Source organism: Anabrus simplex, chromosome 3 (genome assembly GCF_040414725.1).
Source record: "Anabrus simplex isolate iqAnaSimp1 chromosome 3, ASM4041472v1, whole genome shotgun sequence".
NCBI lineage: Eukaryota > Metazoa > Arthropoda > Insecta > Orthoptera > Tettigoniidae > Anabrus > Anabrus simplex.
The window spans coordinates 338,918,714-338,946,069 of record NC_090267.1 but is presented as its reverse complement, the minus strand read 5'-3'; the positions used below and the strand labels follow the sequence as shown (position 1 = coordinate 338,946,069).

General features: G+C 38.7%; 1 protein-coding gene across 2 annotated transcripts in view; it reads left to right on the top strand.

The window, feature by feature from the left end:
• Positions 1-27,356, top strand: part of LOC136866345 (cytokine-like nuclear factor N-PAC) — a 367,035-nt gene that overhangs the window by 104,984 nt on the left and 234,695 nt on the right. The window contains exons 5-6 of one of the 2 annotated variants that reach the window (XM_067143213.2): positions 9,737-9,823; positions 20,467-20,631. In XM_067143213.2, coding sequence (XP_066999314.2) covers positions 9,737-9,823; positions 20,467-20,631 — 252 coding nt within the window. Of the gene's footprint in view, positions 1-9,736; positions 9,824-20,466; positions 20,641-27,356 lie in introns of both variants that reach the window. The other variant, XM_067143212.2, reaches the window with a different exon arrangement.

Below are 27,356 nucleotides of genomic sequence, written 5' to 3'. Positions count from 1 at the left end.
ATGGTACGTTCACTTCAGGTGGTTCGATGAATATTCCCTTCACCGTTTCCCCTTCACTGTCATCAGCCTCCAAAATATCGAGGACTTCCTTTAGCGTTATGTCCCTGCAAAAAATCAGGACATGTGTAAAGAAAGCAGGCTATTTACAGTCTAAACGTACTTTTACCTATATTATGGACCTATAGAAATGTCTGATACATTCGCAACTACCGTAGGTATGTTTTCGAGCACCATTATTGAGATGTAGAAGCGAAGGTTAGGGCACAGATATGCCGTAAAACAACACATAATAGCAGTGGGAGTAGGAGAAATAATTTTTTAAATGTTAAAACAGAGACCCCTGATAATATTCTCGTAAAATCCTAGCTCATTACATGTGTGATATTTTATGAAATCGAAAGCCACTGCTAGAGCCTAGCATGTTCGTACGATCACGCTGAAAATTCTTCGCGTATAATATACTAGTAAGAACATTTTTCCTCTTGGAAATTATCCAGCATTCTATATGATTTATATAAAATATATCGGTAAAGTTTTCATGGGCTAATATGTGTGAACAGGGCTAGAAAACAATTACTTACTTGAAGCATGCATCCATTGTTGATCCTCACAGAGGCACACTCCAACTCACAATGCAATAATGCCGCCAATTGAGAACTGTAACATAATATATCGATCAGGCTGAGTTGCCAGATGTACGTCAAAGAGAATAAAACAATAATTAGTAGATTAAACCCGAAGGATTTGAAAATATACAATATTATATAAGGCATTGCTATGCGGATCACGCATGGCGTTAATGGGTTAACTAACTTCTGAGGACATGCAGCTATATCTCTGTATGAATGAATGATGAACTGATGATGGTTTCCTCCCAGGTAAAATAGTCCCTAGTCCCCCATTCGGATCTCTGGATGGAGACTACACGATAGGGGGCCAGTCATCAGGAAGATGAATACTGACATTGTGCGAGTCGGAGCATGCGGTGTCAGAAGTTTGAATCATTGTGTTAGGGTGGTAGATGAAATGGTTGGACTAAAATTAGATGTACCTGGTATAAGTGAAGTATATTGGCAGGAAGACTAGGTCATACCTGCCAACTTTCCCGATTTAGGCGGGAGACTCCCGATTTTCGACAGTTTTTCCCGCCTCCCGATTATTCTATTATTTCTCCCGATTTTAGCTTATTTTTTGGTGAACTTCAAACATTTATTTTCAAATCCCGCCGTTTCAGCTTTTTTTACGCCAGTGGCCGGAAGTCCTTCGCTCATTGGCCGCTTTCAAACGAAACATCGACGTTTATTAATGCGAGAAATGTTCGCGAATGTGCGATGTTTATTGAAACCTTTATATCGCGACGCGTGTATCGATTGTCAATCTCTCGTTCTCGCGTCCTATTTTGGTGTTCGTTCACATCAGTCTGGTCGATTCTAGAGACTCGTCGCTAGATATTGAATATTTCTTAGTAATTTAGTGACAGAATTTCAATGATAACTACTAGTGACTTTTCTAGGGATTTTACGAGCCATTTGGAGACAATTCAGACTAATTTTTATTTATCTCAATGTAAATAAAACAAGAGTTTTGTCCGTACATTGCTCAGAATTTAAGAAGAATGATGTTTGCGTACCGGTCGCGACCATCCATAGTAACAAGGGGATATGCACGTTTTAATTTTCCGTAATGTCTGTCTGTCTGTCTGTCTGTGTCTGTCTGTCTGTACGTACGTACGTGCGTACGCACGCACGCTCATCACGTGAAAACGGCTGAAGAGAATTTAATGAAAATCGGTATATAACGTCGGGGAATAAGTCGCTACAATCTAGGCCATAAATAATTTTATTCACGCTGAGTGAAATGGTAGTTTAGGGGAAGGCCTAAAATTTAATTCTCAAATATTTGTTATTATTGGCCCTATCGATAAATACTACATAACTAAAGTTATATATTATAAAATTTCCTATCATTTACGTCTTAAACATTTTTACCGTACCGGCTATGATGATAGAGATATTCATGGATTCGGATTTTTTTGCTAAGTCCATATCAGCGCCGGGATACGTGAAAATGGGTGAACAGAATTTTATGTTAAGTCGCGGAATAAGGAACTACAGTCTATGCTATAAATAATTTTATTCACTCTGTTCAAAATGGTAGTTTAGGGGAAAGTGCCAAAAATTTAATTTTTAATTACCTATCTTACTGGTCATATTGAAAAGTACTACATAACAAAAGTTACAGAGAATACAATTTCCGATTATTTATGTGTTATAAAGTTTTACCGTACCGACTACAATAATATTGGTGGTGATGGTGATTAAATTGTGAAGAATAAGAATGAAAAAAAGTCATGAAGGAACAATTGCTTAAATAACATAAGAGGTTGTCATGAAAGAAAGGAGACTCACTTGACATTAGTTGCTCTAAATCACAGATTTGGAAGAAAACTAAGTGTGAAGGCCTCCAATATAGAAAGCTCATAAAATTGATCAGCAGTAACGTTACATTGACCATTGTTTGTTGTGATGTGCTTTGTGTATTCTGCTGCCATTTATCTCCGATAGATAGGATTACTGCTGCGTATTGAGTATAACAGCCTGCCTGAATATTGGCGGGAAGTAGCTGGGGAGTGGGGAGTTAGATCTCTCTCTTCTTTAGCATGCCATTCCTCTGGTTCATAAATTTTCTGATACTACTGGTACGTAACACACTGGATCAGCATAGTATTCCAGCTATTCAATCCCTACTCTGAGGCAGTGATTGGAATAAGCAGTGTGCACACTTAAACGGAATGATGACACAGGAGTATTCGCGGCTGTCTGCAGCCTGGTCATTCTAGCTCTGAAACTTTTGAACTGTTAGATCGACACCGTAGTACATTTCGCTAAAAGTGAGAAAATGTGCTGTTTTCATTTTATCGAATATTTCATATGACAACATTGCTTTTTATCGCAACATTCATACTGGCGTCATTGTAATGACCTATGTTAACTTTAGTTGGGAAAACTATAAGGACAGTCTTTCTGAGGATTCCGTAGCAAAGCACGTGTTATTTGATCCAAATAGCATTGCGCTTTGCATAATCGCACGGGCACTTGGTGCAATATATTAATCTATGTATTTGCTAAGTAGCCTAATGGTATCTAAGTGCATGACTGATTCACACATGCGTTCATACTATTTTCAGCAGGCTTATCAGGGACCGATCATCTCACTCGCATACTTTCTGTGAGGGAATAGAGATGTGTAATTTTTAGCCTTGTGGCCTCGTATAGCTACAATCGGGCTTTGAGACAATAAGTATTATAAATATATTGTAGTACTGTATTGTGCAAGACATGTAGAATAAGCAGTTTTGATCAATTGTATCTCCTGATTTTTCCTGATTTTCATATCAAAATCTCCTGATTTTTGGTTTTGTAAAGTTGGCAGGTATGCTAGGTCTTTTGGTCAGGGAACTACAGAATAATCAACACGAAATCAAACATGGGAAATAAATGCGTTGGTTAATAATGAAGAGGGCAGGAATGCAAGATGAATTGAAAGAAATATTTTAAGGGATTGTTACAAGGAACATAAGGACTGATTGAAAAGGGTGGAGGAAACACAGTAGATGAAGAGTGGACACTCATGAAGAATACCAGTATGGCTGCTGAAGAAACGTTAGGAAAAAAGGTAAGATCAATTATGAATCGGTGGATAACTCAGGAGATATTAGGTGTGATTTGCAAGTTATTAATCTCATTCTGTATTGATGGTTGTCACTTTACAATAAAAAGTATTTATTGTAAAAATTAGATGTGATTGACAAACAGCGAAAATACAAGAATGTAAAATAATTGGGTGGGCAGGATAGAATACAGGCGATTAAAGAATGAATTAGGAAGTGCAGGTTCGTATAGGAATAATGGCTGAATAAGAGGTATGTATGTTAAGGTTTATTAAACACACTGTGCATACAACGGATATATAATACTTAGATTACACAAAGTTTTTGTTGTCTTCTTGGGGCATCAATGAGTTTGTTCTAACTTGGCATGTAAGTATGTGGTACTGTTGACAGCATTGGCCATAGAGAATACTAGGGCGCCGAGTCGATGTCTGGTGATATAATTTTTGCCACAGAGTACGTGGTGGAACCCGTGAACTGCAGTTCTGGTGTATACATACCAGAATGCAAAATAAGGCTTTTTCATTCCTGAATGTCCATGGCAATTGTCTGATATAACTCTGGATCAATACTGCCTGCTTTCTTTACCTGATATGAACTTTGCCTCCTAGTGTAACAGTTGTCGTCGTTGGCTGCAACTTGTATCTGAGTAAACATATGCTTCAGTAGTTCACATTTTCACACTCACAATGCTTTGCGAATGTTTCATATGACTTAGTAGCCCAATGTTGGCATGAGACATGTGCCCACACAAATCACATAGAATAGCTGGGGGAGGGCGGGCTACGTCGTTCCTCTTCAAACACTGTAACTCAGGTAGAAACAGTGTGGCACTGAAGTGTTCAATTATCAGCAAGTGTATCCCAGTATTGTTAATTTTAGCTTTCTTCATAGTATGTTTTAGCTGATACTGTACTTGAAATGCCTCAAAGGGTCTCAATAAAGTCTGAGCTGAGTTCACGATACATGAGTTAACGAGGAAGCCTTGTATCACTCATTCAAGGAACATGCCTTATCCGTATGAGACAGTGGCCAATGATGGTAGCCTCAATGCTTACATCATGTGCTTTCTCAAGAACTGCAAGGTTGGTGACACGGTCCTCTCATTTGATGTTCAGGATGGATCTAAGCTTTTGTGAATGGAAGCGCTCTTAACTTTTTGATATCCTGACGGTAGAGGGTCAGAGTTTCACAACTGTAAAGCGTTGTTGATATGTCAACAGCATAGGTAACCATGATCTAGTATGCACTGCAAGATCTTTATTCATGAAAACATGATGATATAAATGTCCAAATGTTGAGTGTGCAGCATCAATTCTATCCACATCTTGTGAGCAGTTGGAATTTGTTGAGAGGATACTTCCGAGATATAAGAAGTGGTTGACCTGCTCCAGTGGGGTATCCATCTGCAAAGGAGATATTGAAAGCTGGGTGGTTCGACCTAGGTGAACAGTGTGCAAGTACTTTGGTTTCCTGAACATTAATGGAGAGACCAAAACGATCGCAAGACCCCTTGAAACGGCTGGCTGGCTGGCCGGCCGACCGACTGACTGACGTAGCTCCTCAGGTGCGAGAGCAGGTGCAGCAGTGTCATCTATATTCTGCAATTCCATAACAAAGAATATCTTAGTAAGCTTTTGGGAGTGAATTCTGGCCGGATTGAACAGTCCTCCATCAAAGTGATATCTGACCGTTACACTTTAGTTGTTTGTACATGTTCCATATAAGATGGCAGCTAGATAAAGAGCAAAGAGTTGGAGCAAGCACACATCCTTGTTTTCAATCCACGAGTATTGGAAATGGGTCAGAGATAGTACAGGTGTCCACAATTGAAGCTGTAATGATCGTAGGAGTCTGAAATATTGTAGATATGCTAACTAAGCAGTATGCTCTCAAATTATGCCACCAAAAATATTAGTTCCAAGTTTTGCAACCAGGTGAGAGTATGGCGCTGTAAGCGGTCGGAACATGCAATATTCCATAACTCTAACGTCAAAATGTTCTTCCGGTAGAATTGCATTGTCAGTTCCTTGGTTGGTGCTTAATGACACGTGTTGATTCCTTTTGTGAAGTTAAACTTCATTGTAACGTAAGAAGATTGAACATTTCCGTGTAAAACGCAATGCCTATTGGGAAGAGACCCTGCACTACTAGTTACCAGAATGGCAGCAATATAGCAACGCTGCATTGTGGGAATATCACCGACAGAAACAGCAGAGAAGAGGTCTCATGACAAGTAATGGACTGAAGTCAAATGATTAAGAAATTTGAGGAATCAGGTGAATTAGGTGTCGCACCAGGGAGAGGCCGGCGGGCCATCTCCGTGGATGTTGTTGTTGAAGTTGCTGCTGTAGCTGTAGCAGATCATGCAGCATATTTTCCCAATTCTGTAACCTGTGCTCGAGCAGTGTAACGTGAATTGTTACTATCCAGTTTAACAGTTTACAAGATTTTGCGGCACATTTCATACTGGTATCGCTATAAACTTTATACTGTTTACAAATTGAAACCCCAAAATGTTGCATAATGCCGTGACTTTGCCCTTCGGTTTCTGGCACGCGTGGAAGTGGGCGTCATACACAGCCGGGGAATGTTCTGTGGACTGACAAGGTGCATTTTACTCTGGAGGATGCAGTGAGTGCACAGAACTGTCACGTATGGGGTTGAACTCCTCCAATCGTTGTACAGGAACAACCATTGCATTCAGCTTCCATGATTGTTAGGTGTGGTTGTACAAGTTCCTTCATTCCTGGTCCGTTTTTCTTTGAGGAGCTTGCCCTTCGTTGGCCTGTTAGTTGTACAGTGACATCTGCACATAATAGGGACCTCCTTGTGCAACACGTGATTCCAGCTTTTCAGGAACACAAGTTTGACCACACCATGATTTTCATGCAAGATAGGGCAACACAATATATTGCTCGCCAGGTGAAAGAATTGCTTGAAGAAACCTTCAGTAACGACCGCATTATCTCTATGCATTTTTGCAGATTCGTGGCCTTAAATCCTTGTGACTGCTGGTTGGTGGGATATTTGAAAGATCGTGTCTATCAGGGACATATCCAGTCTCTGCCTGATCTAAAGGCTAGCATGCGGCAACATGTCGCTCTGATTTCACCCGATATGCTGCTGGCAACTGTCGATCATGCCGTGTTATGGATGCCGCATATCTCTGAATTCGGAGGCCATATTGATCAATGTTTGTTACCATAAATGTTAATAAACCTTCCAGGACCACCGTTTTCATGTGTTTGATCCTTCTTGCCTTTCTTACCATTGCTTACAGCGCCATATTTTCGCCTGTTTTCAGAACGTGGAACTAATAATTTTTGTGGTATAACTCGCGAGAGTGCTGCTTAGTTAGCATATCTATGACATTTCAGACTCCTACGATCATTACAGCCCATGCTGTACCACACTGAACACCATAATTGTTGACAACTGGTATTTTGATGGATTATTTGCTCGGACGTGTTATCATGAAGAGCCTTTACCACATCTACAAAATACTGTGGACAGTCAAGGTGTTTCGGAAATGTCCACATCGCTGGTCTCGGGATTGAGTCGAAGCCTATCCCAAGTCATAGAACGCTAGGTATAAAGGAGTCTGTTGCTCTCTGCATTTTTCCTGGATTTGGCGTGCACAGAAGATCAACAGTGGTTCCTTAATAAAGAAATCAGTCTTTGCTAGTACATACAATATATTAGTCTGGTTCATGTGGTTTTTGATAACAGTGGGTCTCTTTTTTGTAGTTGGCTTATATAGCAGGGGATGGACAGGTCCAAATTGAGCTGATGGCATAGCAACCTCTGGGTACAATCTTTATTTAAGAGGCTTAAAGCTGTTCTTAGGGATAGTTTTTCTAGGTTGATCTCAAAAATGGCTTCAGTTACTGGTGTGCATGTAGCTTCTGTATGCTTAATGAAGGTTTTCCCTGTAACCTGTAAAGTTAGTCCTAAGTAACATTAGAAATTTATAAATTCCAGCTGATCAATCCTCTGTCTTGAATGTTTCTATCTCTTCTGAATTTCTGTGTTTCTCTCTAGTCCACCCTGAAAAGCTTATTTGCTTTGTGAAAGGTGTATTGTAACATCCGCACATAACATTATTTCTATTCCTTTGGAGATAACCCCTTCTGCTACATGTGGGTCAGCAGATTAAGTAATATTTGACTCGAATGATCACCTTGGAGCACACAGTTCATTTGAACTATCATACCAGATTGATCCAGCGGGTTGAAGCTTAGCACTTTCTCTAACAGTTGCAGAAGAGGATTTTTGCCCCTGAGTCGCACTAAATTATCCAACCAATATATTCCTTTTATGGAACCAGGATAAACCACCAAAGTCTAATGAATTTATGTACTGGGCATATTATGTATCTCTAGTACAACATATGCTGCTGGGGCTAGTTATTAAGAAGGATGAATCATATATATATATAGGCATGAATGAAATTCCTGAGAAGACGAGGTCATAGATGGAAACATACCAGTGGAAGTTTTTTTTTTTTTTTTTTTTTGTCAAGTTGTACTTCCTTGTAAAAAATCCTTTTCTTCCATGACTGTAGTATCGATGTCGGTTACTGCCATCGTCATCAATTTCAGTTTTCCAGCTCCAGCCAGATCAGGATGTTAAAATAACACTTTTCCATCTTCCTTTATCAGACCATCATTGCTACTCCTCAGCTATGTTCCAGTCCAGGTTCCTTCTTACGTTGTGTTCTTGATCGACCCTGCCACTTTAGTTGGGGTCTAGCTCTTAGTTTTTCCCCTTCCTTCAGTCTTAGCCTAGTCATCCACTTCAGTATCCTTCACTCTTTTAGCCTCTTTGACATGTCTGAACCATTTCATTTTATTTCTCTCTATTATGTCTGAGAGCTTTACTGCTCCGATTTTCTTCCTGGCACACTCATTTCTTACCCTGTCCTTTCTTGTCTTTCCTGTCGTATGTTATCAAAAATTTCATCTCACTGACCTGTATTTTATTCTCCTGTCTTTCATTGTCCAGGTTTCTGCTGCATTTGTTAATATGGGGCAGTAATTTATCTTATGTTGCCTTTTTACATCTCCATGGTACTTCCTTCTTCCAGATCAAATTTTTCACACTCAGATAAAAATATATTTCCCTGTTGTATCCTCCTTCTGATCTCCATGCCCAATCCTGTGTCAGTTTACTTCACAAACACTTGAAGCTTTCCACAATTTCAAGGTTTTTTTGCCATGTTCTTACTTTTCTCCACGCCTGTTTTTTACTTGTTCTTAATTTGCTCCCCACACCACATTGTCATCTGCAAACATCACCTTGAGTTCCATTGGAGATAAAACAGTTTGTCCAACCTTTGTCCCGTTTCTCTACGGGGTCGGGTATGAAATGAGATGAATCTGTCGTGGTTGGTTTTTATGACCGGATGCCCTTCCTGATGTCAACCTCATCAGAGGAGTTAATGAAATGAAATGAATAACATGATGTATGATAGTAGGAAGGGAAAGGGTGAAACCTGGTGCTGGCACATAGCCTACTCCTGTCAAATAGCACCAAGGGGTCTGCTCAAGGCTTAACGTCCCCTACCGATGGACGAATCACCATCAACAGTGTCGTATGCCCTCACTCTATATGAACACTGCAGAGAGGTTTGAAATATAATCCAGACTTTTGGCAAGCAATCTAGTGATTAGGAATTGTATACCTCCACCTCTCCTACCCTGCCGCCCAACATTCTTATAATGCAATTTTTTTGACTGATGGGACTCGAACCACCTAAGCACGGTGTCAGACCGTTTAGACTTCAATGCATTAATGATCATGGCCACCAGTACCAGTAAAATATTATTTGTTGTTTTTACCCTACCTTTCTGTATGGCTTTAGTATTCAATAATGATAATGTGAATTTACTGGGTAAATTATGAAAGGGAATTCAGCATTCTCTTGAATTTTCTGTGAAGGATATTTTTTGAATCCCAACATATTTAGCATGAAATATCTGTAGATTTTATTAAATCCTGTTCTAGAATTTAAGAAGTAAAAAAGTATTATTTACAATGCATGTGTCTTTTTTTTCTTTTCAGAAGTTCAATGATTTGAATGACCCTGATGCTGAATTTAATAGGTTGAGAGAGAGTGCTGAGAAGAAAGAGCAGAAAAAAGTAAGGAAGGTGAGTAGAATCATTAAGTCTTCCAAGTTTTCACCAAATATTTCAGTTGATAGGAGGCTGTGATAGATGACTTCCTGATGAATAATGCCACAGGCAATATTGAAGTCCATGAAATCAGAAGTGCTTCACATATTTTTATCCTGTCATATTGCTAAGATCTCATGCTTGATATGAATAGAATTGTTGATTACCAACACAATTATCATTTGGTTTCCCAGAGTACAAATTTTCCCCCTTAACCCCTCAAGCGTGACATTGCAATACCCCAGTCTGCGCCTACAGTGTGCTTTATTTCTAGGCTACTCCCAATGCTGAGTGTGGTATGAATGTCGCTAGTTTTCAAATGAGCAGGTATAAAAATATCAGAAACCACTCTATAGCAACAACACATTACACAATATTATAAGCATATACTAAACTTGGTATTTCTGGACAGCTGTACATCAATACTTCTACTTATAAGTCCCCCACATCCATGCACTCCCATTTCTCAGTATTATCATGAATTACATCGTTTCACTGGAAGTTATAGTGAACTCATCCTCTATGCCAGTGTCACACCCCAATTTTTTTTCAATGTCACTATTAACAATTAAATTAGCTATGTCTGTATCACCAATAACTCCGTCAGGTTTGTGAAGATACACATCTCTTGCCAAAAATAGTTTGTTCTGAGTGTAGCCGGAAGATGGCTCCTGCTTTCTTTTGACAAAGCAAATAACTATTATGGAATCCATGTATCAGACATTCTAAATCTTATGGCATACCATTGCGCTGCCATACATGCTGTGACCTTAATAGACCAGTGGGCGCACCATTGCTCCACGCGCTCAGGGGGTTAAAGTGCTTTACCGATTCATTTTGACGTACATTGTTTCATAGTAGTGTTGTGGTGTAAATTGTCCTTCAATGAATGCGAACAATTCTTTGATGTGACTAGTAGTCAAGAACAGTTTTTAAATTACTTCCTGAGGACAGAAAAATCTTTGAGATAAATGAAACAAAGAAAAGTATACATAATACAATCCTCTCTAACCAGTCTATTGGTATTATGGTCCTTACACCAAAAGGAGTATGTTTCATTAAATAACCCTCAGCCAGATAAGATATAATTGATAACTAAGGGCTTTTTTTTTTACGTGTTTGAGGATGAACTTATTACATTTCAGATTAATTGTAATTCTTTACAAAAACGTTTGAAAGTGTAGCTTTTTGTTGCATGGCCTACTTATTCTCCTGACCTCGCCCCTCGTGACTTTTTCAAGTAGGTCCCTTGAAGAGCCTGGTGTATAAGACTCCATTTGAATTGGAAGAAGAGATCCTTGCTTGGTTGCTTGCAGCTGCTTACTCCACTGCACATGCCTGAAGTCTTTTAATTTGTATGGCTGGCAGTGGCACATCATAGCTTGTATTGCAGCAGGAGGCCTTACTTTCGAATAGTATGTGTAAAACATTACAGTTAAATTGCAGTGTGATCTTTTCATTCTCAATCACTTCAAAAAGTACTATAAATCTCTTTAATTATTTCCATCATTGCTTGACTCTGATGATTAGATTGGATGCAGAAGTGACATAATCTACATTAGCCAATACATTGCAGACATGTCTTCGTCTTCTGCTTCTTTGAAAATTGTTATATATCTGAAAGTTCAAAAACAAAATCAAACGTATGTAGCTGTAAAGCATTCTTACCAGTCACCAGTACGACCTTTTTAGTGTTATAGAAGTTATTTCAGTCTTGAAAACTCTTGTGACTTAGGAATACTATGCGAGTCAAAGCAGATACCTGAAAACTGGTGTGAACTTTAGTCCTACTGTATGTTTGCCTCTGAAAGCAGTGCACTTCTCCACCTTCCTGATGTCCCATTTGTAGGACTCTTTCATGTGTGTCCTCAACTATGATAACAATCAAATAATCTTGTCCTGATTTTTCGATAAATGTTGCCCACAGAGTAAGTTTTTAATATTTGAAAATGGGAAAACCTCTATAGCTGGCCCTGCGTTCTACAGGTAGCAAGCCTGCATCTGACTCAGAGGCTCTGGGTTTGATTCCCGGCCAGGTGAGAGATTTGAGGTCCGTTTAGCCCATGTGAGAACAATTGAGTTGCTATCCAATGGTGAGATAGCGGCCTTGATGTAGAGGGCCAAGAATAACGGTCAAGAAGGTTCATCGCACTGATCTTGTCACCTCATAATCTGCAGGCCATCGAGCTGTGCAGATGCCACTTGGTAGGCCAAGGCTCATCAGGGCTGTAGTGCCATGGGGTTTGTTCTAAAATGGATGTAGTGGATAGGCATGATGTCATCTGTACAGCTGGGCAAGGTCAATGGACCATAGTGATCTGTCTACAGAAGAAAGTCTTACAGACATAGAACATCTCTGCTCCTTGGGCTTGATGTTGCTTTAGGAATGATGTAAAAAGGCTTGGAATCCACCTGGCAGGAAGCTGCTCATGCTAAATCTTCATATTTTAGGCTACACTCTGCCATCAAATGTGGAAGCTGGTATTTTCCCACCAATCTGTTGACAAATATGTTCACGCCAAAAGGCGAGGAGCGTGCCGCGTACATATCACTTCATTTGCATGCCATCAGTGTGAGTAGTATTACATGTTTAGGATGGCTGGTGTGATCCTGATCGTTGTTGAGGCAGAGCAAATTGGTAATCACACTGCGGGAAGAAAGAGCAATGTGGACAAGCTTTTCATATGGTGCATGATTGGAGGAAAAGTAAAACTAGTCTTCAAACAAACAGCATTTTTGCAGATGGAAAGTGAAGTTTCCAGAAATCTGAAACTGAACTTGTGACTGGAACGATACAGGTTTGATACTGTTGATAAATTTGACCATACCGGGCAAGTTTGCCATGCGGTTAGGGTCATGCAGCTGTGAGCTTGCATCAGGGAGATAGTGGGTTCAAACCCCTCTGTTGGCAGCCCTGAAGATGGTTTTCTGTGGTTTCCCATTTTCACACCAGGCAGATGCTGGGGCTGTACCTTAATTAAGGCCATGGCTGCTTCCTTCTCACTCCTAAGCCTTTTCTGTCCCATCGTCGCCGTAAGACCTATCTGTGTGTGTCGTAAAGCAAATAGAAAAAAAAATTGACCATAATAGGTGCTGTTTACTCCTGTATTGACTTGTATAAATTCATTAAAACTATTTAAAAATAGTATTCTGGTTGAATAGTTGGATTTGCAATCATGAGTGAAATGTGTAAGCTGAAATCCATACAAGAATTTAAAAAATTACAAGTTGAAAGGCTAGCTGTGGATGACTCAGGCGTGTTTTTGAACGAAATGTCAGTTTTCATTGCAAAACTAGCAATGTGAATTTCCACCGATATTTTATCGAATTGCTCCACAGTCTTGCAAATTGCTACTGCAGGTCGGACATATTTATTGTACTGCAGTATTTACAGTTTTCAGTATTAATATTTATCAAAGCTCTGTACAATTACAAATAAAACTTTTTTTTTTTCATTATCTCCCTTCCTAAAATTTAGGTGCAGGAATTATTTGCATTTATATTGTACTTCTTCCAGAGAGAACTAGAGTGTTGATGATTGCTTCATTCTCAAAGTATGCCCTGTTATTTGTTAGTTCATCAAGAACATTGCTCTGCTGCTGTTAATTTTTCCAACAGGTACCCTTAACAACTGTAAACTTCCCATTTTTCCATTGTGCAGATATTCTCACAACGATTGTGGTTTCGCATGAATTTTTCTTGCACATGCCTTGGCCGTGCTGTCTACACATAGGAACTTTTAACCAGTTGTATATTCTTTACCATGATATTGTCCTTTAACAGGCAAAGTGCCAAAATGACTCCATATTAGGTACGAAGTTTACAACGGACTTCATGTTTTGGGGAGTATCCATTTTTAAGTTCCTTCAGTGCCAACACAATTCATTCCTGTACTTTTACTCGTCACACTTTTGCCATCGTATATTACAAGTTCAATAAGCATTTTAAGTGCTGTAGTAGAATCGTAACCAAGCTCGATAGCTGCAGTTGCCTAAGTGCGGCCAGTATCCAGTATTCGGGAAATAGTTGGTTCAAACCCCACTGTCAGCAGCCCTGAAGATGGTTTTCCGTGGTTTCCCATTTTCACACCAGGCAAATGCTGGGGCTGTACCTTAATTAAGGCCACGGCCGCTTCCTTCTCACTCCTAGCCCTTTCCTGTCCCATCGTCTCAATAAGACCTATCTGGGTCAGTGCGACGTAAAGCAACTTGCAAAAAAAAAAGGTAGAATCGTAAGCTACTGAACGAAACATTGTAATTCCCACTAATGAACTTTGAGAGTATCGCAAATACCATCTTTAGATTCGGATGTGATATTCTGAAATGTTGCTGAGATGAGTGCATCATTTTGACTGGATATTACTTTTCAAGTTTGTTTTGTGCAAATTTAGTGCTGCAATGTTTTTGTGAGGTGGACAGATGGTGGATGCACTGAAGAAAATGAAATGGAAAGAAATGATTTTAAAACGTCTTAGTGTCAGTGTTTTATTTTTTCTAAAGAAAACACAATAGTACCCTCACATCTGTAGCAAGGAGTATGATTCAGTGTTATCGTACACAAATATTTTAGTATCATATGAGTTTCTCTCTCTCCTGTAAAGTTTAGGATATGGCATTTAAGATACTTTGCCTTTTACAGGACTATCCTTTTTAATCATTGTCGGTCAATGCCCCTTTCTGAGTGTAAATTTCTCACGTGTAGTTCCCTTCATCACCTATTCATTCTGTGTCATGATGTATGGTAGCTTAACAGGCCAATCCTTGCATGAAACATGCACCCACACAGGTTATATCTACTGGTAATTGAAGGACGGGGACATGACTGGGTTTGAACATTAAAACAAGAATAATAGTTAACACCACCTTTCCAATACTTATCTTTCCTTATATTTAGGAAATAAACATTACAACTGGCGTTGTAAGATGGGACATATTTCGCTTAAGTCGCAAGCATCATCAGCCGAAAATAAATCTTAGCCTAAAGTTAGGTCAGGGCCCGGAACCTAGTGTCCTTAACATATATGGCACCCTAAGAATCAACATTTATATTTTGAAAATGAAAATAGGCTTAAAACTAGTATGAAAAAAACATAGAATGTTACAACATGGCTAAGAGAAAAAAAAACACAATCGAGTTGAGACAGAGGATAAGAACAGAAAGCACAATACAGAGCTGGTAGTGAAATAATTAAAATCATTAGGATATCGTTGTTACCAGTCAGTCAATTAGAATGTTCAAACTTAAAAACAAGAGTGAAAATATATGAGTGTTCATCATGGCAGAGTTAGAAAAAACACGTAATCGTGTTGCCGGAGGTTAAAAACATAAGGTACAACACAGAGCTGGCAGTGTAATAATCAAACTCATGGCTGCCAGTCAGTTAATAAGAATGTTCATACATAACAAAACATGATGGTTATATTCTTTTAAGTGAAGAAATAATTAAATCCCACTCTTGTATAGATAAGTGAGAACGGGCGAGAGAAATCATATATTGTAGCAGACATGGAGTAGTAACACTTCAAACAGGATTGATCACGCCTGAAGCCGCTTCATTTTTGCTGGGAGTTCAAGACCAAAAAGGAAAAAAATAAGATGGCAAGTGCGTGAACTGAAATCTGAAAATGGAAAGAGGAAAAAGATGTACTCAGGCCTTGAAAATAGGGTGTTCAAAATAGGAGACTAAGATCGCTTACCTCTTATGTTGGATGAGCGTTGACCAGAGACATTAGCCATTCAAGGGGGTCTGGATCAGCATTTTAATAATAATAATAATAATAATAATAATAATAATAATAATAATAATAATAATAATAATAATAATAATTTGAATGATGTCCCTGAGAACAACAGCCCATTAATTGAACAAGTCCCCAATTTACTCACTAATCTTAATATAAATCATAATTCCACAAAAATCTTCAATTATAAACCTTTAAATACCCCTCCAGTCGTCGTAACAGATTCCACCTTAACCCCTCCCCATAATACAACTCCGCCGCCAGCTTCCAGCACTCTAATTGCTGCGCCTACCCCTCCCGTCCCAACTTACTCTCCGCCTAGGCAAGCACACAGATACAACGCACGCAGCAACGGGCATAAATTTAACAGGCCCCCTTGAACGGCTAATGTCTCCGGTCAACGCTCATCCAACATAAGAGGTCTCCTATTTTGAACACCCTATTTTCAAGGCCTGAGTACATCTTTTTCCTCTTTCCATTTTCAGATTTCAGTTCACGCACTTGGCATCTTATTTTTTTTCCATTTTGGTCTTGAACTCCCAGCAAAAATGAAGCGGCTTCAGGCGTGATCAATCCTGTTTGAGGTGTAACTACTCCATGTCTGCTACAATATATGATTTCTCTCACCCGTTCTCACGTATCTATACAAGAGTGGGATTTAATTATTTCTTCACTTAAAAGAATATAACCATCATGTTTTGTTATGTATGAACATTCTTATTAACTGACTGGCAGCCATGAGTTTGATTATTACACTGCCAGCTCTGTGTTGTACCTTATGTTTTTAACCTCTGGCAACACGATTGCGTGTTTTTTCTAACTCTGCCATGGTGAACACTCTTATATATTTTCACTCTTGTTTTTAAGTTTGAACATTCTGATTGACTGACTGGTAACAATGATATCCTAATGATTTTAATTATTTCACTACCAGCTCTGTATTGTACTTTCTGTTCTTATCCTCTGTCTCATCTCGATTGTGTTTTTTTTTCTCTTAGCCATGTTGTAACATTCTATGTTTTTCTTCACACTAGTTTTAAGCCTATTTTCATTTTCAAAATGTAAATGTTGATTCTTAGGGTGCCATATATGTTAAGGACACTAGGTTCAGGGCCCTGACCTAACTTTAGGCCAAGATTTATTTTCGGCTGATGATGCTTACGACTGTTAAGCGAAACATGTCCCATCTTGCAACGCCTGTTGTAATGTTTATTTCCTAAATATAAGGAAAGATAAGTATGGAAAGGTGGTGTTAACTATTATTCTTGTTTTAATGTTCATATCTGATGTCCAATACGGTCTACAATGAGATTTATTACTTGTAATGACTGGGTTTGTTGAAGTTTCAGTTTTGAATGGGCCTCCGTTTATCTTAGGTGTTCTTGTTCAGACATCACAACAGGAGTTGAGGTGGTATAGTATTTTAGTAAACTGCAAAAGTTTCTGATTGCGCTGTATACTTCCTATATCTTCAAAATTTGTAAAAATTCGGTTAACCTTTCATCCTTCTCATCAGGATATTATGATCCATTGCAGTATGTAGCTCCTACTTTTGTGTTATTCTAGAGCTTGTGTTCACTGAAGAAAGTTCTCTATCAACTACTTCCTCTCTCTTCAACTGAAATTTCTCCCAGAAATCAGTTGAAAAAATCTGTAAGGTTGTTTGAACCTTGCATATACAGGGGAATGTTGCTCAGATCTCTTACTTATTTTTTGTTCTCATATCACAAAGAAAGATTTCTATGTGGTGATCACCAAAGTGAATTTTCTACCTTCAGGCTACTGGATGATATATTATGTTTACAGATCTGATTTTACTCGAATTTTATAATTGTTACATACTGTCCAAAAGAATTAGCGGAACATGTTTTTAACGTTGGGTTTGTTGCCGTATTTTTGACATAATTAGTGATACTACTACTTCTTCTTCTACCATATCCTCATTGGATGTCGGCTGTCATCAGGACGATCTGGTTCTTCTTCTCAGCAACTCGGAAAAGAGTGGGGTTACTGAGCCCGTGCCATTCTCGTAGATTCCGTAGCCAAGATTTTCTTCTTTCTCTTCTCCTTCCTTCAAGTTTACCTTGTAAGATAAGCTGACGGAGTCTGTATTTATCATTTTCAATCTTCTTTTTGATGTTGGGCATGACCTATAGCTTTGTTCAGGCATTGGAGTACTTCACTGTTATTGATTATGTCAACCCATGATATTCTGAGAAGGCGTCAGTAGCACCACATCTCAAAGGATCAAAGTTTTTTGGTGGTATTCTGTTAGAATCTAAGTGTTCACCATAAAGTAAGACACAAAATACATAACACAGAAGTAAACAGAGACTGTGATTGATCTTAAAGTCACTTGAATGCAGTCCTTGCATGTTCAATCCGGGACCTGATTTCAACAGCTTTGTTCCAGCTGTGATCAAGTATACTGCCGAGATAGTTAAAGCGTTGGACTTGCTCCAGTGATGTGCCAGCTACTGTTAAATTAACAGGTTGAATGACATGTTTGCTTATGACCAGCACGAGGGTCTTTTTCATGTTTAAATGCAGACCTGCTGCAGCACTTGTTGCAAGCAGAACAGTATCATCTGCATAGACTTAGCCCTTGTGTATTCAAAGCAGAAAATATCGGAGTTCATCTCTATAGTCTCAGTTCTGCAGTGTAATGCCAGAAGACCTCTCTAAACAAAGTAAGTAACCATATGTTGTGTGTCGTAGCAAAGTAAACAGACTGAAATTGTCATTTGTGGAGTTTGTATATCCTCAAGATAAAGTCACAAGAGCAGTCACTTTGATCCAGGAAGGGTAGAGTTTTAGTCCTGTTGCCAAGGACTTCAATGTTTCCCAGTCAGTCATTTATCATTTACGAATCAATACCACACTTGTCAGTTCACCTAGTGAATTGGACATGGTTGTTGATGATATAGATGTTGATTCCCATAGGGGACCTGAAATATTTGTCCCGAATGAGCAAATTTATAATACCATTATAAATGGTCGGTTATTGGACATTATAAATTTTCCAGCTAACTCATTCCTGGTTGCCAGTGTTTCGCCCCAGTGTGCTACCTGGCTTTCGATATTGTAGGCTTTCACATTTAGTTTTGTTCTGACTCCGTGAAATTCGAGCATCTAATGTAAATGCAGCCTTTACTTCTATCACGACTCCCTCTTGTCTTATTGGCCAGGCAGGCATCAATTTTTGTTAACGAGACAAAGTCCCACATAGTGCATTGGCACTGCTGGTGGCTCCAAGTAGCCTACGCAGTGGCCTCCACGGTTTGCACTAGCCATGCGTCTTGGTGGGTCTGCTATTTACCAACTGATGAGCCCAACTTAGCACACTGGGGCGAAATGCTGGCAACCAGGACTGAGTTAGCTGGAAAATTTATAATGTCCAATAACGGACCATTTAAATTGGTATTACAAGGTCTTTGATGCGTCACTTTACAATAGAAAAGCTTTTATTACTTAATAAAGTCAAAAGTAATAAGATCTTTTCTATTGTAAAGTAAAACCCGTCAATACGGAATGAAACTGATATCTTGTAGTAACAGCGCAAACGGACGACCGATATCTGGTCATGTCTGTGTGGTGTCTTCATAACGGAATCTAATCAGAATAAGGAGCAGGTTACACAAAGGGAACTTACGAAACAGACGACCTGTTTGAGTGCTTCACTTAATGCAATATCATCACCGTCTGTTCGCCTGTAACCACATCAGTTGGCTACTTCGCCATTGGAGAGCTGTGTTGTTCAGACTAGACACGATTTGCCGTAATTCAAAACGATACTTGTATGGAGCACTTATGAGTGTTATCTTGCCACATTTTTTGCAGCAAATAGACAGATTTGGACACCATTTTGTAGTGGTGTAGGGTGGTGTTAGCGTTAACAGCCCTACAGGTCTTGTCGTGGTCCGTGGCTGCGCCATACCCGGGCCAGGGACTTTAACGAGGCATTGTTAGACCCTGTGGTGGTTGCTGCATACAGTGTTAGCCCTGAATTCCTTCTCGTGCACGACAATGCCAGGGTTCATGTAGCGGGCGACTGCAGGGACATCTTGAGATGGATTCACATTCAGGTGATGGAATGACCGCTGTGAGTCTCACCTTGAATCCCATTGACCATATGGTACATGCTAGATGTGTTTGTGCTCATCCTTTTGCACCTCAGACTCATCAGGAACTCTCATGGGCTCTCGATGAAGAATTGGAATGGATACTGCGGTGTGACCTTCATGGACTTGTACAGAGTATGCCACATATATGTCGGGCTGTGATAAATGCTTACGGAGGGTATACACAATGCTAAAGCTCTCAAACTCGGAAGAGAACCAAACTTTATGACTGGATGAGAGACTGTTCCTATTTTGTATCCGAGACTGTTAAAACATTTACGTTTGGTTTTTAAAAATGAGCGAGATTCAAGTGCTATTCTGTTGTGTAATTTATCTGTTAAGAATAAAAGTGTATCTGGTAGCATTGCTAGTTGTCAATTATTGTTCTAGGTAGTATATAACATTCGTTTAAAAACATGTTCGTTGATTCATTTGAACATTGTTGATTCATTTAAATTGTACAGCCTTATCTCGGCAGGATATGTCTTCCCTCCAGTTGCATAATTTAATATCAATCTAAGATCTGTGTTAAAATGGAATTAATTGGGTATTATTTACATGTAAGTGGTGATGGTGGTGATTATTGTTTTAAGAGGAAGTACAACTAGGCAACCATCCTCATATTTACATGTAAGTTACCTCGTTTAAGTCCATTTGGACAAAACAAATGTGAACTTAAAATTTAAGGATTAGCTCATAATTTACTTTTAAACTACTTTGCAATACAGTAATGATTTTCTCTTTTTACCTTTTCTAGGACAAGGGAGTGAAGCGCTCAACCGATACAACTGGTACCACACAAAAGAGAATTCGTACCAATTCAACCGATATTCCAGATGGTTCAAGAGAATCATCTCCCATACTTTCTAATCATAGTCCAAGGAAAGGAGCTTCTAATCTTCTAGAGAGGCCAGCAAATATCGTAAGACCGGTAATAGCAGCAGCTTTCTTAGTTTGCAGTTGAGATTTCTGTTTGGCTGTCAATTCCAAATCTTCAATAAGTTTTAGTTCACATATTTTGAATTGTTCTATGTTAACAGGAAAATACAATTTTTGCTCGCATATAACTCGCACATTTTTGACAAAAATAAGTGTGTACATTTTCGGTGCGTGATATATGCGGGGATTGAGTACATGGAATGACATGGGATGCATAGGTATGCATCATTGTTATCAGGCTTATGATTATATTCAGTACTGATTAGATCCACAAATGTAGAAATTTCTGAAACAAGTACTAGGTGTAATAAAATTATGTTCCAATGAAATGTACTGATTTCACTCTGTTTTAATTTATATTTTCTAGCAGTCTAAATCTGATCTACAATTTCATTGAAGAATTGAATAAAACAAAGAAAGGTCATACCGTGATCTTAGTTTGTATGGCCTAGGTTGTATTCTTGGCAGAGACCTGACTGCTACTGCTATTATTGAGGCTGAAATCACCTGGCATTCTCTGACAGGGAGATGTTCACCTTCGCAGATACAATCTCTTTCGTGTCATGAATCTACGGATCCAACCCCGGCTCACTTTCGGATCCGAACAGCTGATTTCTCCTTTAATCCCTAGTTTGCACGGTTTGAAATGTAGCATCTTGTGCAAGATACTAAAGTCATCATTTTGCAACTCTGTACCTTAATGAAGCAACTTGTCTTCCAGCTCAGGAAACTTAACCGTTTTCGGCCCTCTAAATGCCTTATGTGTTTGGTTGGGGGTTTCTAGTGTAGCTTTCTGTTTACGCCCGTAGCGAACGTTAAACTCAGTCACACTGAATTCTCGACCGGCAGCTCTATTACCTTGTTCCTCAGCACATTTTATCACTTTCAGTTTAAACCCAGCCGAATAACTCCCATGTTTCTCCGTAACTCAAAGATCGACCTACACAGTGCACCGCTCCCGCGTCCAGGTGGGGATACATTAGTTTCCTGACTAGCTCTGAAGTGTAAATGGTCTGGCCTCTGTAACAATTCGGGTTGTGAGTTCCGCTTGAGAAAGTGTGCCGACGGGTTAAAGTTCAAATCAACCTAGGGTGAAGAACATCTCCTACACGCTATCAGTTGAATTCCTAAGTACCTTTGTGTTGCCGAAGTAATCGCAAATGAATATTGCCAATGTAGTACCATGCTTGGTTCTTACAAGTCGCTATCGCATTCGCAAGCAGAATAAAAAGCTTAAAATATTCTTACATCTAGCTCTTATGCTAAATAGACATTAAAAAAAATGTTAATTTTTTATTTATTTATTAAATAATTACTCTGAATAATAAATGAATTAATTCGCTATGATCACATTTGGGATGTTCCACATTGTCTTGTTGGCATTATATAACCATATGGGTCCTTCCCCTCGTCATTGAAATGAAAGTAAAAAAAAAAAAAAAAAAAATATTCCTCGTAAGAACTTGCCGATGACAAAATCCTGGCCATGAATGTCCATATCAGTGCTTTGGCCTCGTTGGTAATTCAATTAATATCAAGTAGAATTAAAATAATTGGTTGAAATGAGTAGAAATGTTAATAAAGAAAAAATATAAATTCACTAGAGTTAAAGGTATTAGATGCATCTAATCGATTATGAATAAAAGTAGAATTACATTTACTATCATACAGTGTCACATCATATCAGATTGAAAAACGCAAAGTTCCTTCAGATAAATATTTGATTAAGTTTTGGAATCTCTTTCTCTGTAGCTATAATGCTTCCTTAAAATAATTCAAAGTCCAATGCTTTAATTACAAGCTCAAATGTGACTAATAAAATGAACGTCACCTTGTCCTAAATTTTGTATCTGTGTCAGTATACACAGTGAAAATCTGGGAAATGATTTAACTCACTCAGAAAAACAACAGTTATTCAGTAAGATTAAAAAGTGTTCTCACTATCAATTACAATTTCATTTTTACGTTGTCATTCAGATCTTCATGTTTCATCTTACTTGGTCTCAAAATAAGCAACATTAAGTCCGCTGTATGTCGTAATGGTTTATATCATAACATTTGTATGGCTAATACGGTTAATATGAAAAATTAGCATCTCAATATTAGGTTAAAGATTCAATTTAAGTGTGCTTCTGGCTGAATATTACGTTACCATATGTATTTCATCCAATTTTTAACAAATTTATCCATAGGCAGAAAAATCTCTATGTTAGAAGACTCTACCCTCACTTAGAAACTCAAATATGAATGACTAATTCACCAGTGGTATACCAATTTGTTCTTATAAATTCGGCAATAAACTTATTATGTGCGAGAATTCTCTAATGTGGTTAAATATATTTCATTGATGGCCTATTTATTAGCATAACTAGCTTCATAGCACTTTAGATGACCTTAAGTACTCCAAAACCAGGTTATACAGATGGCTTCGAGATCGTATCCTATGCTACTCTACATATCAATGGGATAAAAGAATCATTTGAAAACGGTACGCTTCATATATACCGCATAATGCATATCCAACACATAATAACATCGCACAGAAGACTATTATGACCGATCTCTCAAATAAAATAAGCATCATCATCATCTACTAACACGTGCCTGCCATTACTACTATTCAACCATTAACCTACTATATTTCGCGTAGCAACTGTATCAAAACTCATTAGGCACTCCATTTCCATAAATACCTAACATATCTACCATAACCTTCTCATCTTTGCCGTCTTTCCTTCTGTCATAGTATTAAATCATAATATATCGCAATCCTAAGCTGTGCTATTTCATATCTTGTCATATACATTCCCTACATACGATCTCTTTATCTGATATTATGAATAAAGCCATCACACATAATATAAACATTACCACTCGCACCTTAGCACTTCACTGATAACAAAATAAACATGCTTATTGCCTTTTAAACACCGCATTGGATAATATTGCGAACGAGTTTCACTGGCGAGTTGCGCCTACATATGGAATTAACATTGATTACAGATGAATACCTGTATCCACATAACCATATTTCATTACGCTAACACGCGCGCACACATTATCACAGCACAAAATACTAATATCTTTCCGAAGATTAAAATACATTACGGTACTTACGTATATACGACTTAAAGAGAACTTAACTTGCTTATTTGGACTCTTCCTGTTGCTCTCCCCCGTCATCGGAACTAGTAGGCCTGGCTCCTCGGTTTTGTTTAGGTCAACGGGTCCATGTGTTCCTCTCTCAGCTGACTTTCATCTGTATTGGGTCGTCACAGCATAGCTCCGCCAAGCCTAAGTAGTCGTGCCTCTCAGCTGCTCACACCATCATGGTAACGTGTTGAACTCTCGGAAAAGAAAATGGTAATACAGGGTTTAGTGTCGTCATCTTATGGTTAGGGTTTTATCTCTATAATACTTGCAATATTAAAAATGATTCTGTTTGGAATAATCAGTTCTAGTATGGTTTCAAAACTGCTAACTGTTGAGGATAATAAATTTGGTAATCGGGTAGATATGTTTTTCTGGTTCCCTTATCGAAGAATACGTAGTAACTAGTTGGTCAGTGCTTCTCAGAACACGCAGTATCGTGCAAAATATCCGTCCACTGAGTCGAGTCGTGATGTAATTGCTATTACACTCTTCTGGGGTTTCCTTATTGCTTCAATTAGTAAAGCGACGTATATTACTTGGTATTTCGAACTCTATAGCCAACAAATATGTTGCTTTCGAAATAAAAAGCTGCTTCTTTCTTCTCTTGCTCGTGCTAGTTAAGCTTAGTAATGTAGATTGACGAAATTTTCTAATGGAGGTTCCTTTTCTCATTAATAATAGATCTGAATAATCTGCGTTTGTCATTCTTTTCTTACCGCCTTCTAAACGTGGTTCTTTCGGTAATTGCCTGTTGAAAAGATATATCATTTCGGTATATCGGCGTTATTCCTTTCTAGATCGACGTTTTACTAGCTTGAACTCCATTTTTGTTCCTATTTATGCAGATACAGAAAGTGAAATGTCACATTTTCTTCCCCTACGTTGATTTAAATATATAGCTTGCTATATATTTATTTCACTTATACGTATTTCCAATATCATAATGGGACTTTTCACTATTCTTAGTCAACCTTCCGTACCCGTCATTGAGAATCTCTGATAATATAATTAATTAATTCTCTGTTGCTGTAGGCATGAGTATTGAAACTGTCTTCATTTAACTGGTATGCTCGATTATATTTAACTTTCCTGCTCCTTAAAGTATAACTTAATATTTGAGGCATTGTGAATTCCTTTGCTTTTTCCTTCAAAATCGTGAATCTCATAAGCATTATTTCTAAAAGATCGATGAATCACAAATGGTCCGTCGAATAAGTGTACGAATTTTGCGAATATTTTAGTTGATTCCTTCGAGATCGCAGGTTTCTTTATCAATACTAGATCGCCTTCTTTCAATTCAGGATGAAATTTCTTGTGCTGTATCCTCCTCAATCTTCTCTGAGATTGTCTATGCATTCTCTCCCGAACAAGTTGATTAAGTTCGTCCTGATCTAGGCTCTGTTCAGTAGGTAATCGGATTATTGTGTCCCAAGGCCTTTCTGGTTGAATATTATGGTGTACTAGTTTTGGAATTTGGCCGCTGGATTCGTGTATGGTGTTATTGATGCTTTCCTCTATGATCTCAATTACATCTATCCATTTCCAGTGTTGCTTTGAACAGTATATTCGGCAGAACTTAGCGATTTCCTTCATGCATCTTTCCACTGGATTGGATGCTGGATGTCTTATCGAACAAAGAATATGCCTGATTCCCATTTCTTGCATTGCCTCTCTGAATTGTAACGAAGTAAACTGGGTTCCCCTGTCTGACAGTAGTCTCTCGGGTTTTCCCATGCTAGGCAATACGTGTTTGGTTAGACGTCGTAATACCTGTTTAGAATTTGCACGCTGTATCGGTTGTAGTGATACGTATTTCGAGAAAACGTCCATAACGACTACAATGTATTTGTGACCCTTCTTAGCGGTTGGCAGTTTACCGAAAATATCGATAGCATACAGTTCTCTGGCTCTTTGTGGCAATATGGCTCTTGGTTCATGCCTTATTAAGCAACTACCATGTTTGACTTTCTGGCAGATATCACAAGTCCTTACTGTATTCCTGACAGTTTTCCTGATTCCCTTCCAAGTGAATTTTTCTAGGATGACTTGTGTTACTTTCTCTATTCCGCCATGCCCAGTAATCCTATGCACGTGCCATATTACTTCCTTATACAGTACTGAAGGTAATACAATGCGTACTTTTTCTTGGTCTTTGCCTTTCTTGGCCATTAGCATTCCCTGTTCGATACTGTACACCCCTGTTATCTTTGACCTTGTCTCTGATCCACAACCTTCGTTCTCCAGCTTGTCTAAGACGTGTTTTAACTTCTCATCCTGACGTTGTAACTGTATTATATTCTTCAGCTTTTCTAATACTTCTTCATCTTCTGGAATCAGCTCTATTCTGTGGATTTCTTCTGTTTTATTGGTGGGGTTACGACTAAGAGCATCTGCTAGGACATTCTCCTTTCCACTACAATATTCGATTTTTATTTGAAATTGTTGAGTGAATAACATCCACCTAGTTATCCTCTCATTAGTCATTGCTGCTTTTAATCCAAATGTCAAAGCCTTATGGTCTGTTCTGACCGTTATCGGATAGCCAAAAATTGTCTTTTTCCATTGCTGTAGTGCGTAGACTATTGCTAGCAGTTCTTGTTCCGTGGTGGTATAATTAACTTCATGACTCCTTAATTTTCGACTGGTAAAGGCTAAGTATGTTCTTTTTGGAGGTGACCCTTCTTCTTCTTGATAAAGACACGCTCCTATACCAATATTAGAGGCATCTGACTGAATGATAAATCCCCTTTCGTAATTAGGATAGCCTAATTTGATACTCCTAGTCAGTAAAGTCTTTAATTCTTGGAACGCCCTTTCTGCCTTTTCATCCCATTTCCATCTGTTATTCGCCTTCAGCAAATCTTGTAGAGGCGCTGCGGTTTGTGTATAGCCTTGACAATGATTGGAGAAGAATTGGGCCATCCCAAGGAATTGTCTGACGTGCTTAATGCGTTTCGGTCGCGGAAAATCGCATATCGCCTGAATTTTTACTGGGTTTGGTCGAACTCCTGTGCCGTCTATCATGTGGCCAACAAACAAAACTTCTTCTTGACAGAATTTAGACTTTGTGATATTAATCTTAAATCCAGTTGCTCTCAAATTATGAAATAACTTCTCCAACTTGTCACAATGATCAGCAAATGTTTTAGTGGTTAGAATCAAATCGTCTACGTAACAGGTTATGAACTCCTTCACCTCTGGCGTCAGATTTCTGTCCAGTGCTCTCACCAAAACAGCGCAACTGTTCTTCAAACCGAACGGGAGCCGACAGTAGACATAAGTCTGATTGTCAAACATGAATCCAGTCAGCAATCGGGACTTTTCCTCTAAAACGATGTGGTGATAGGAAGACGTAAAATCCATCGTCGAAAAATACCTCATGTCTCGAAATTTTTGTACGATATCCTTAATCTTTGGGACCTGATTATACTCGGGAATTAACCGGGTATTTAATTGTCGTGCATCGAGGCAAATGCGGAGTTTCCCGTTGCTTTTCACCACGATGACTAACGGGTTTAAGTAGGGACTGGATGTTTTCATTATAATGCCATCATC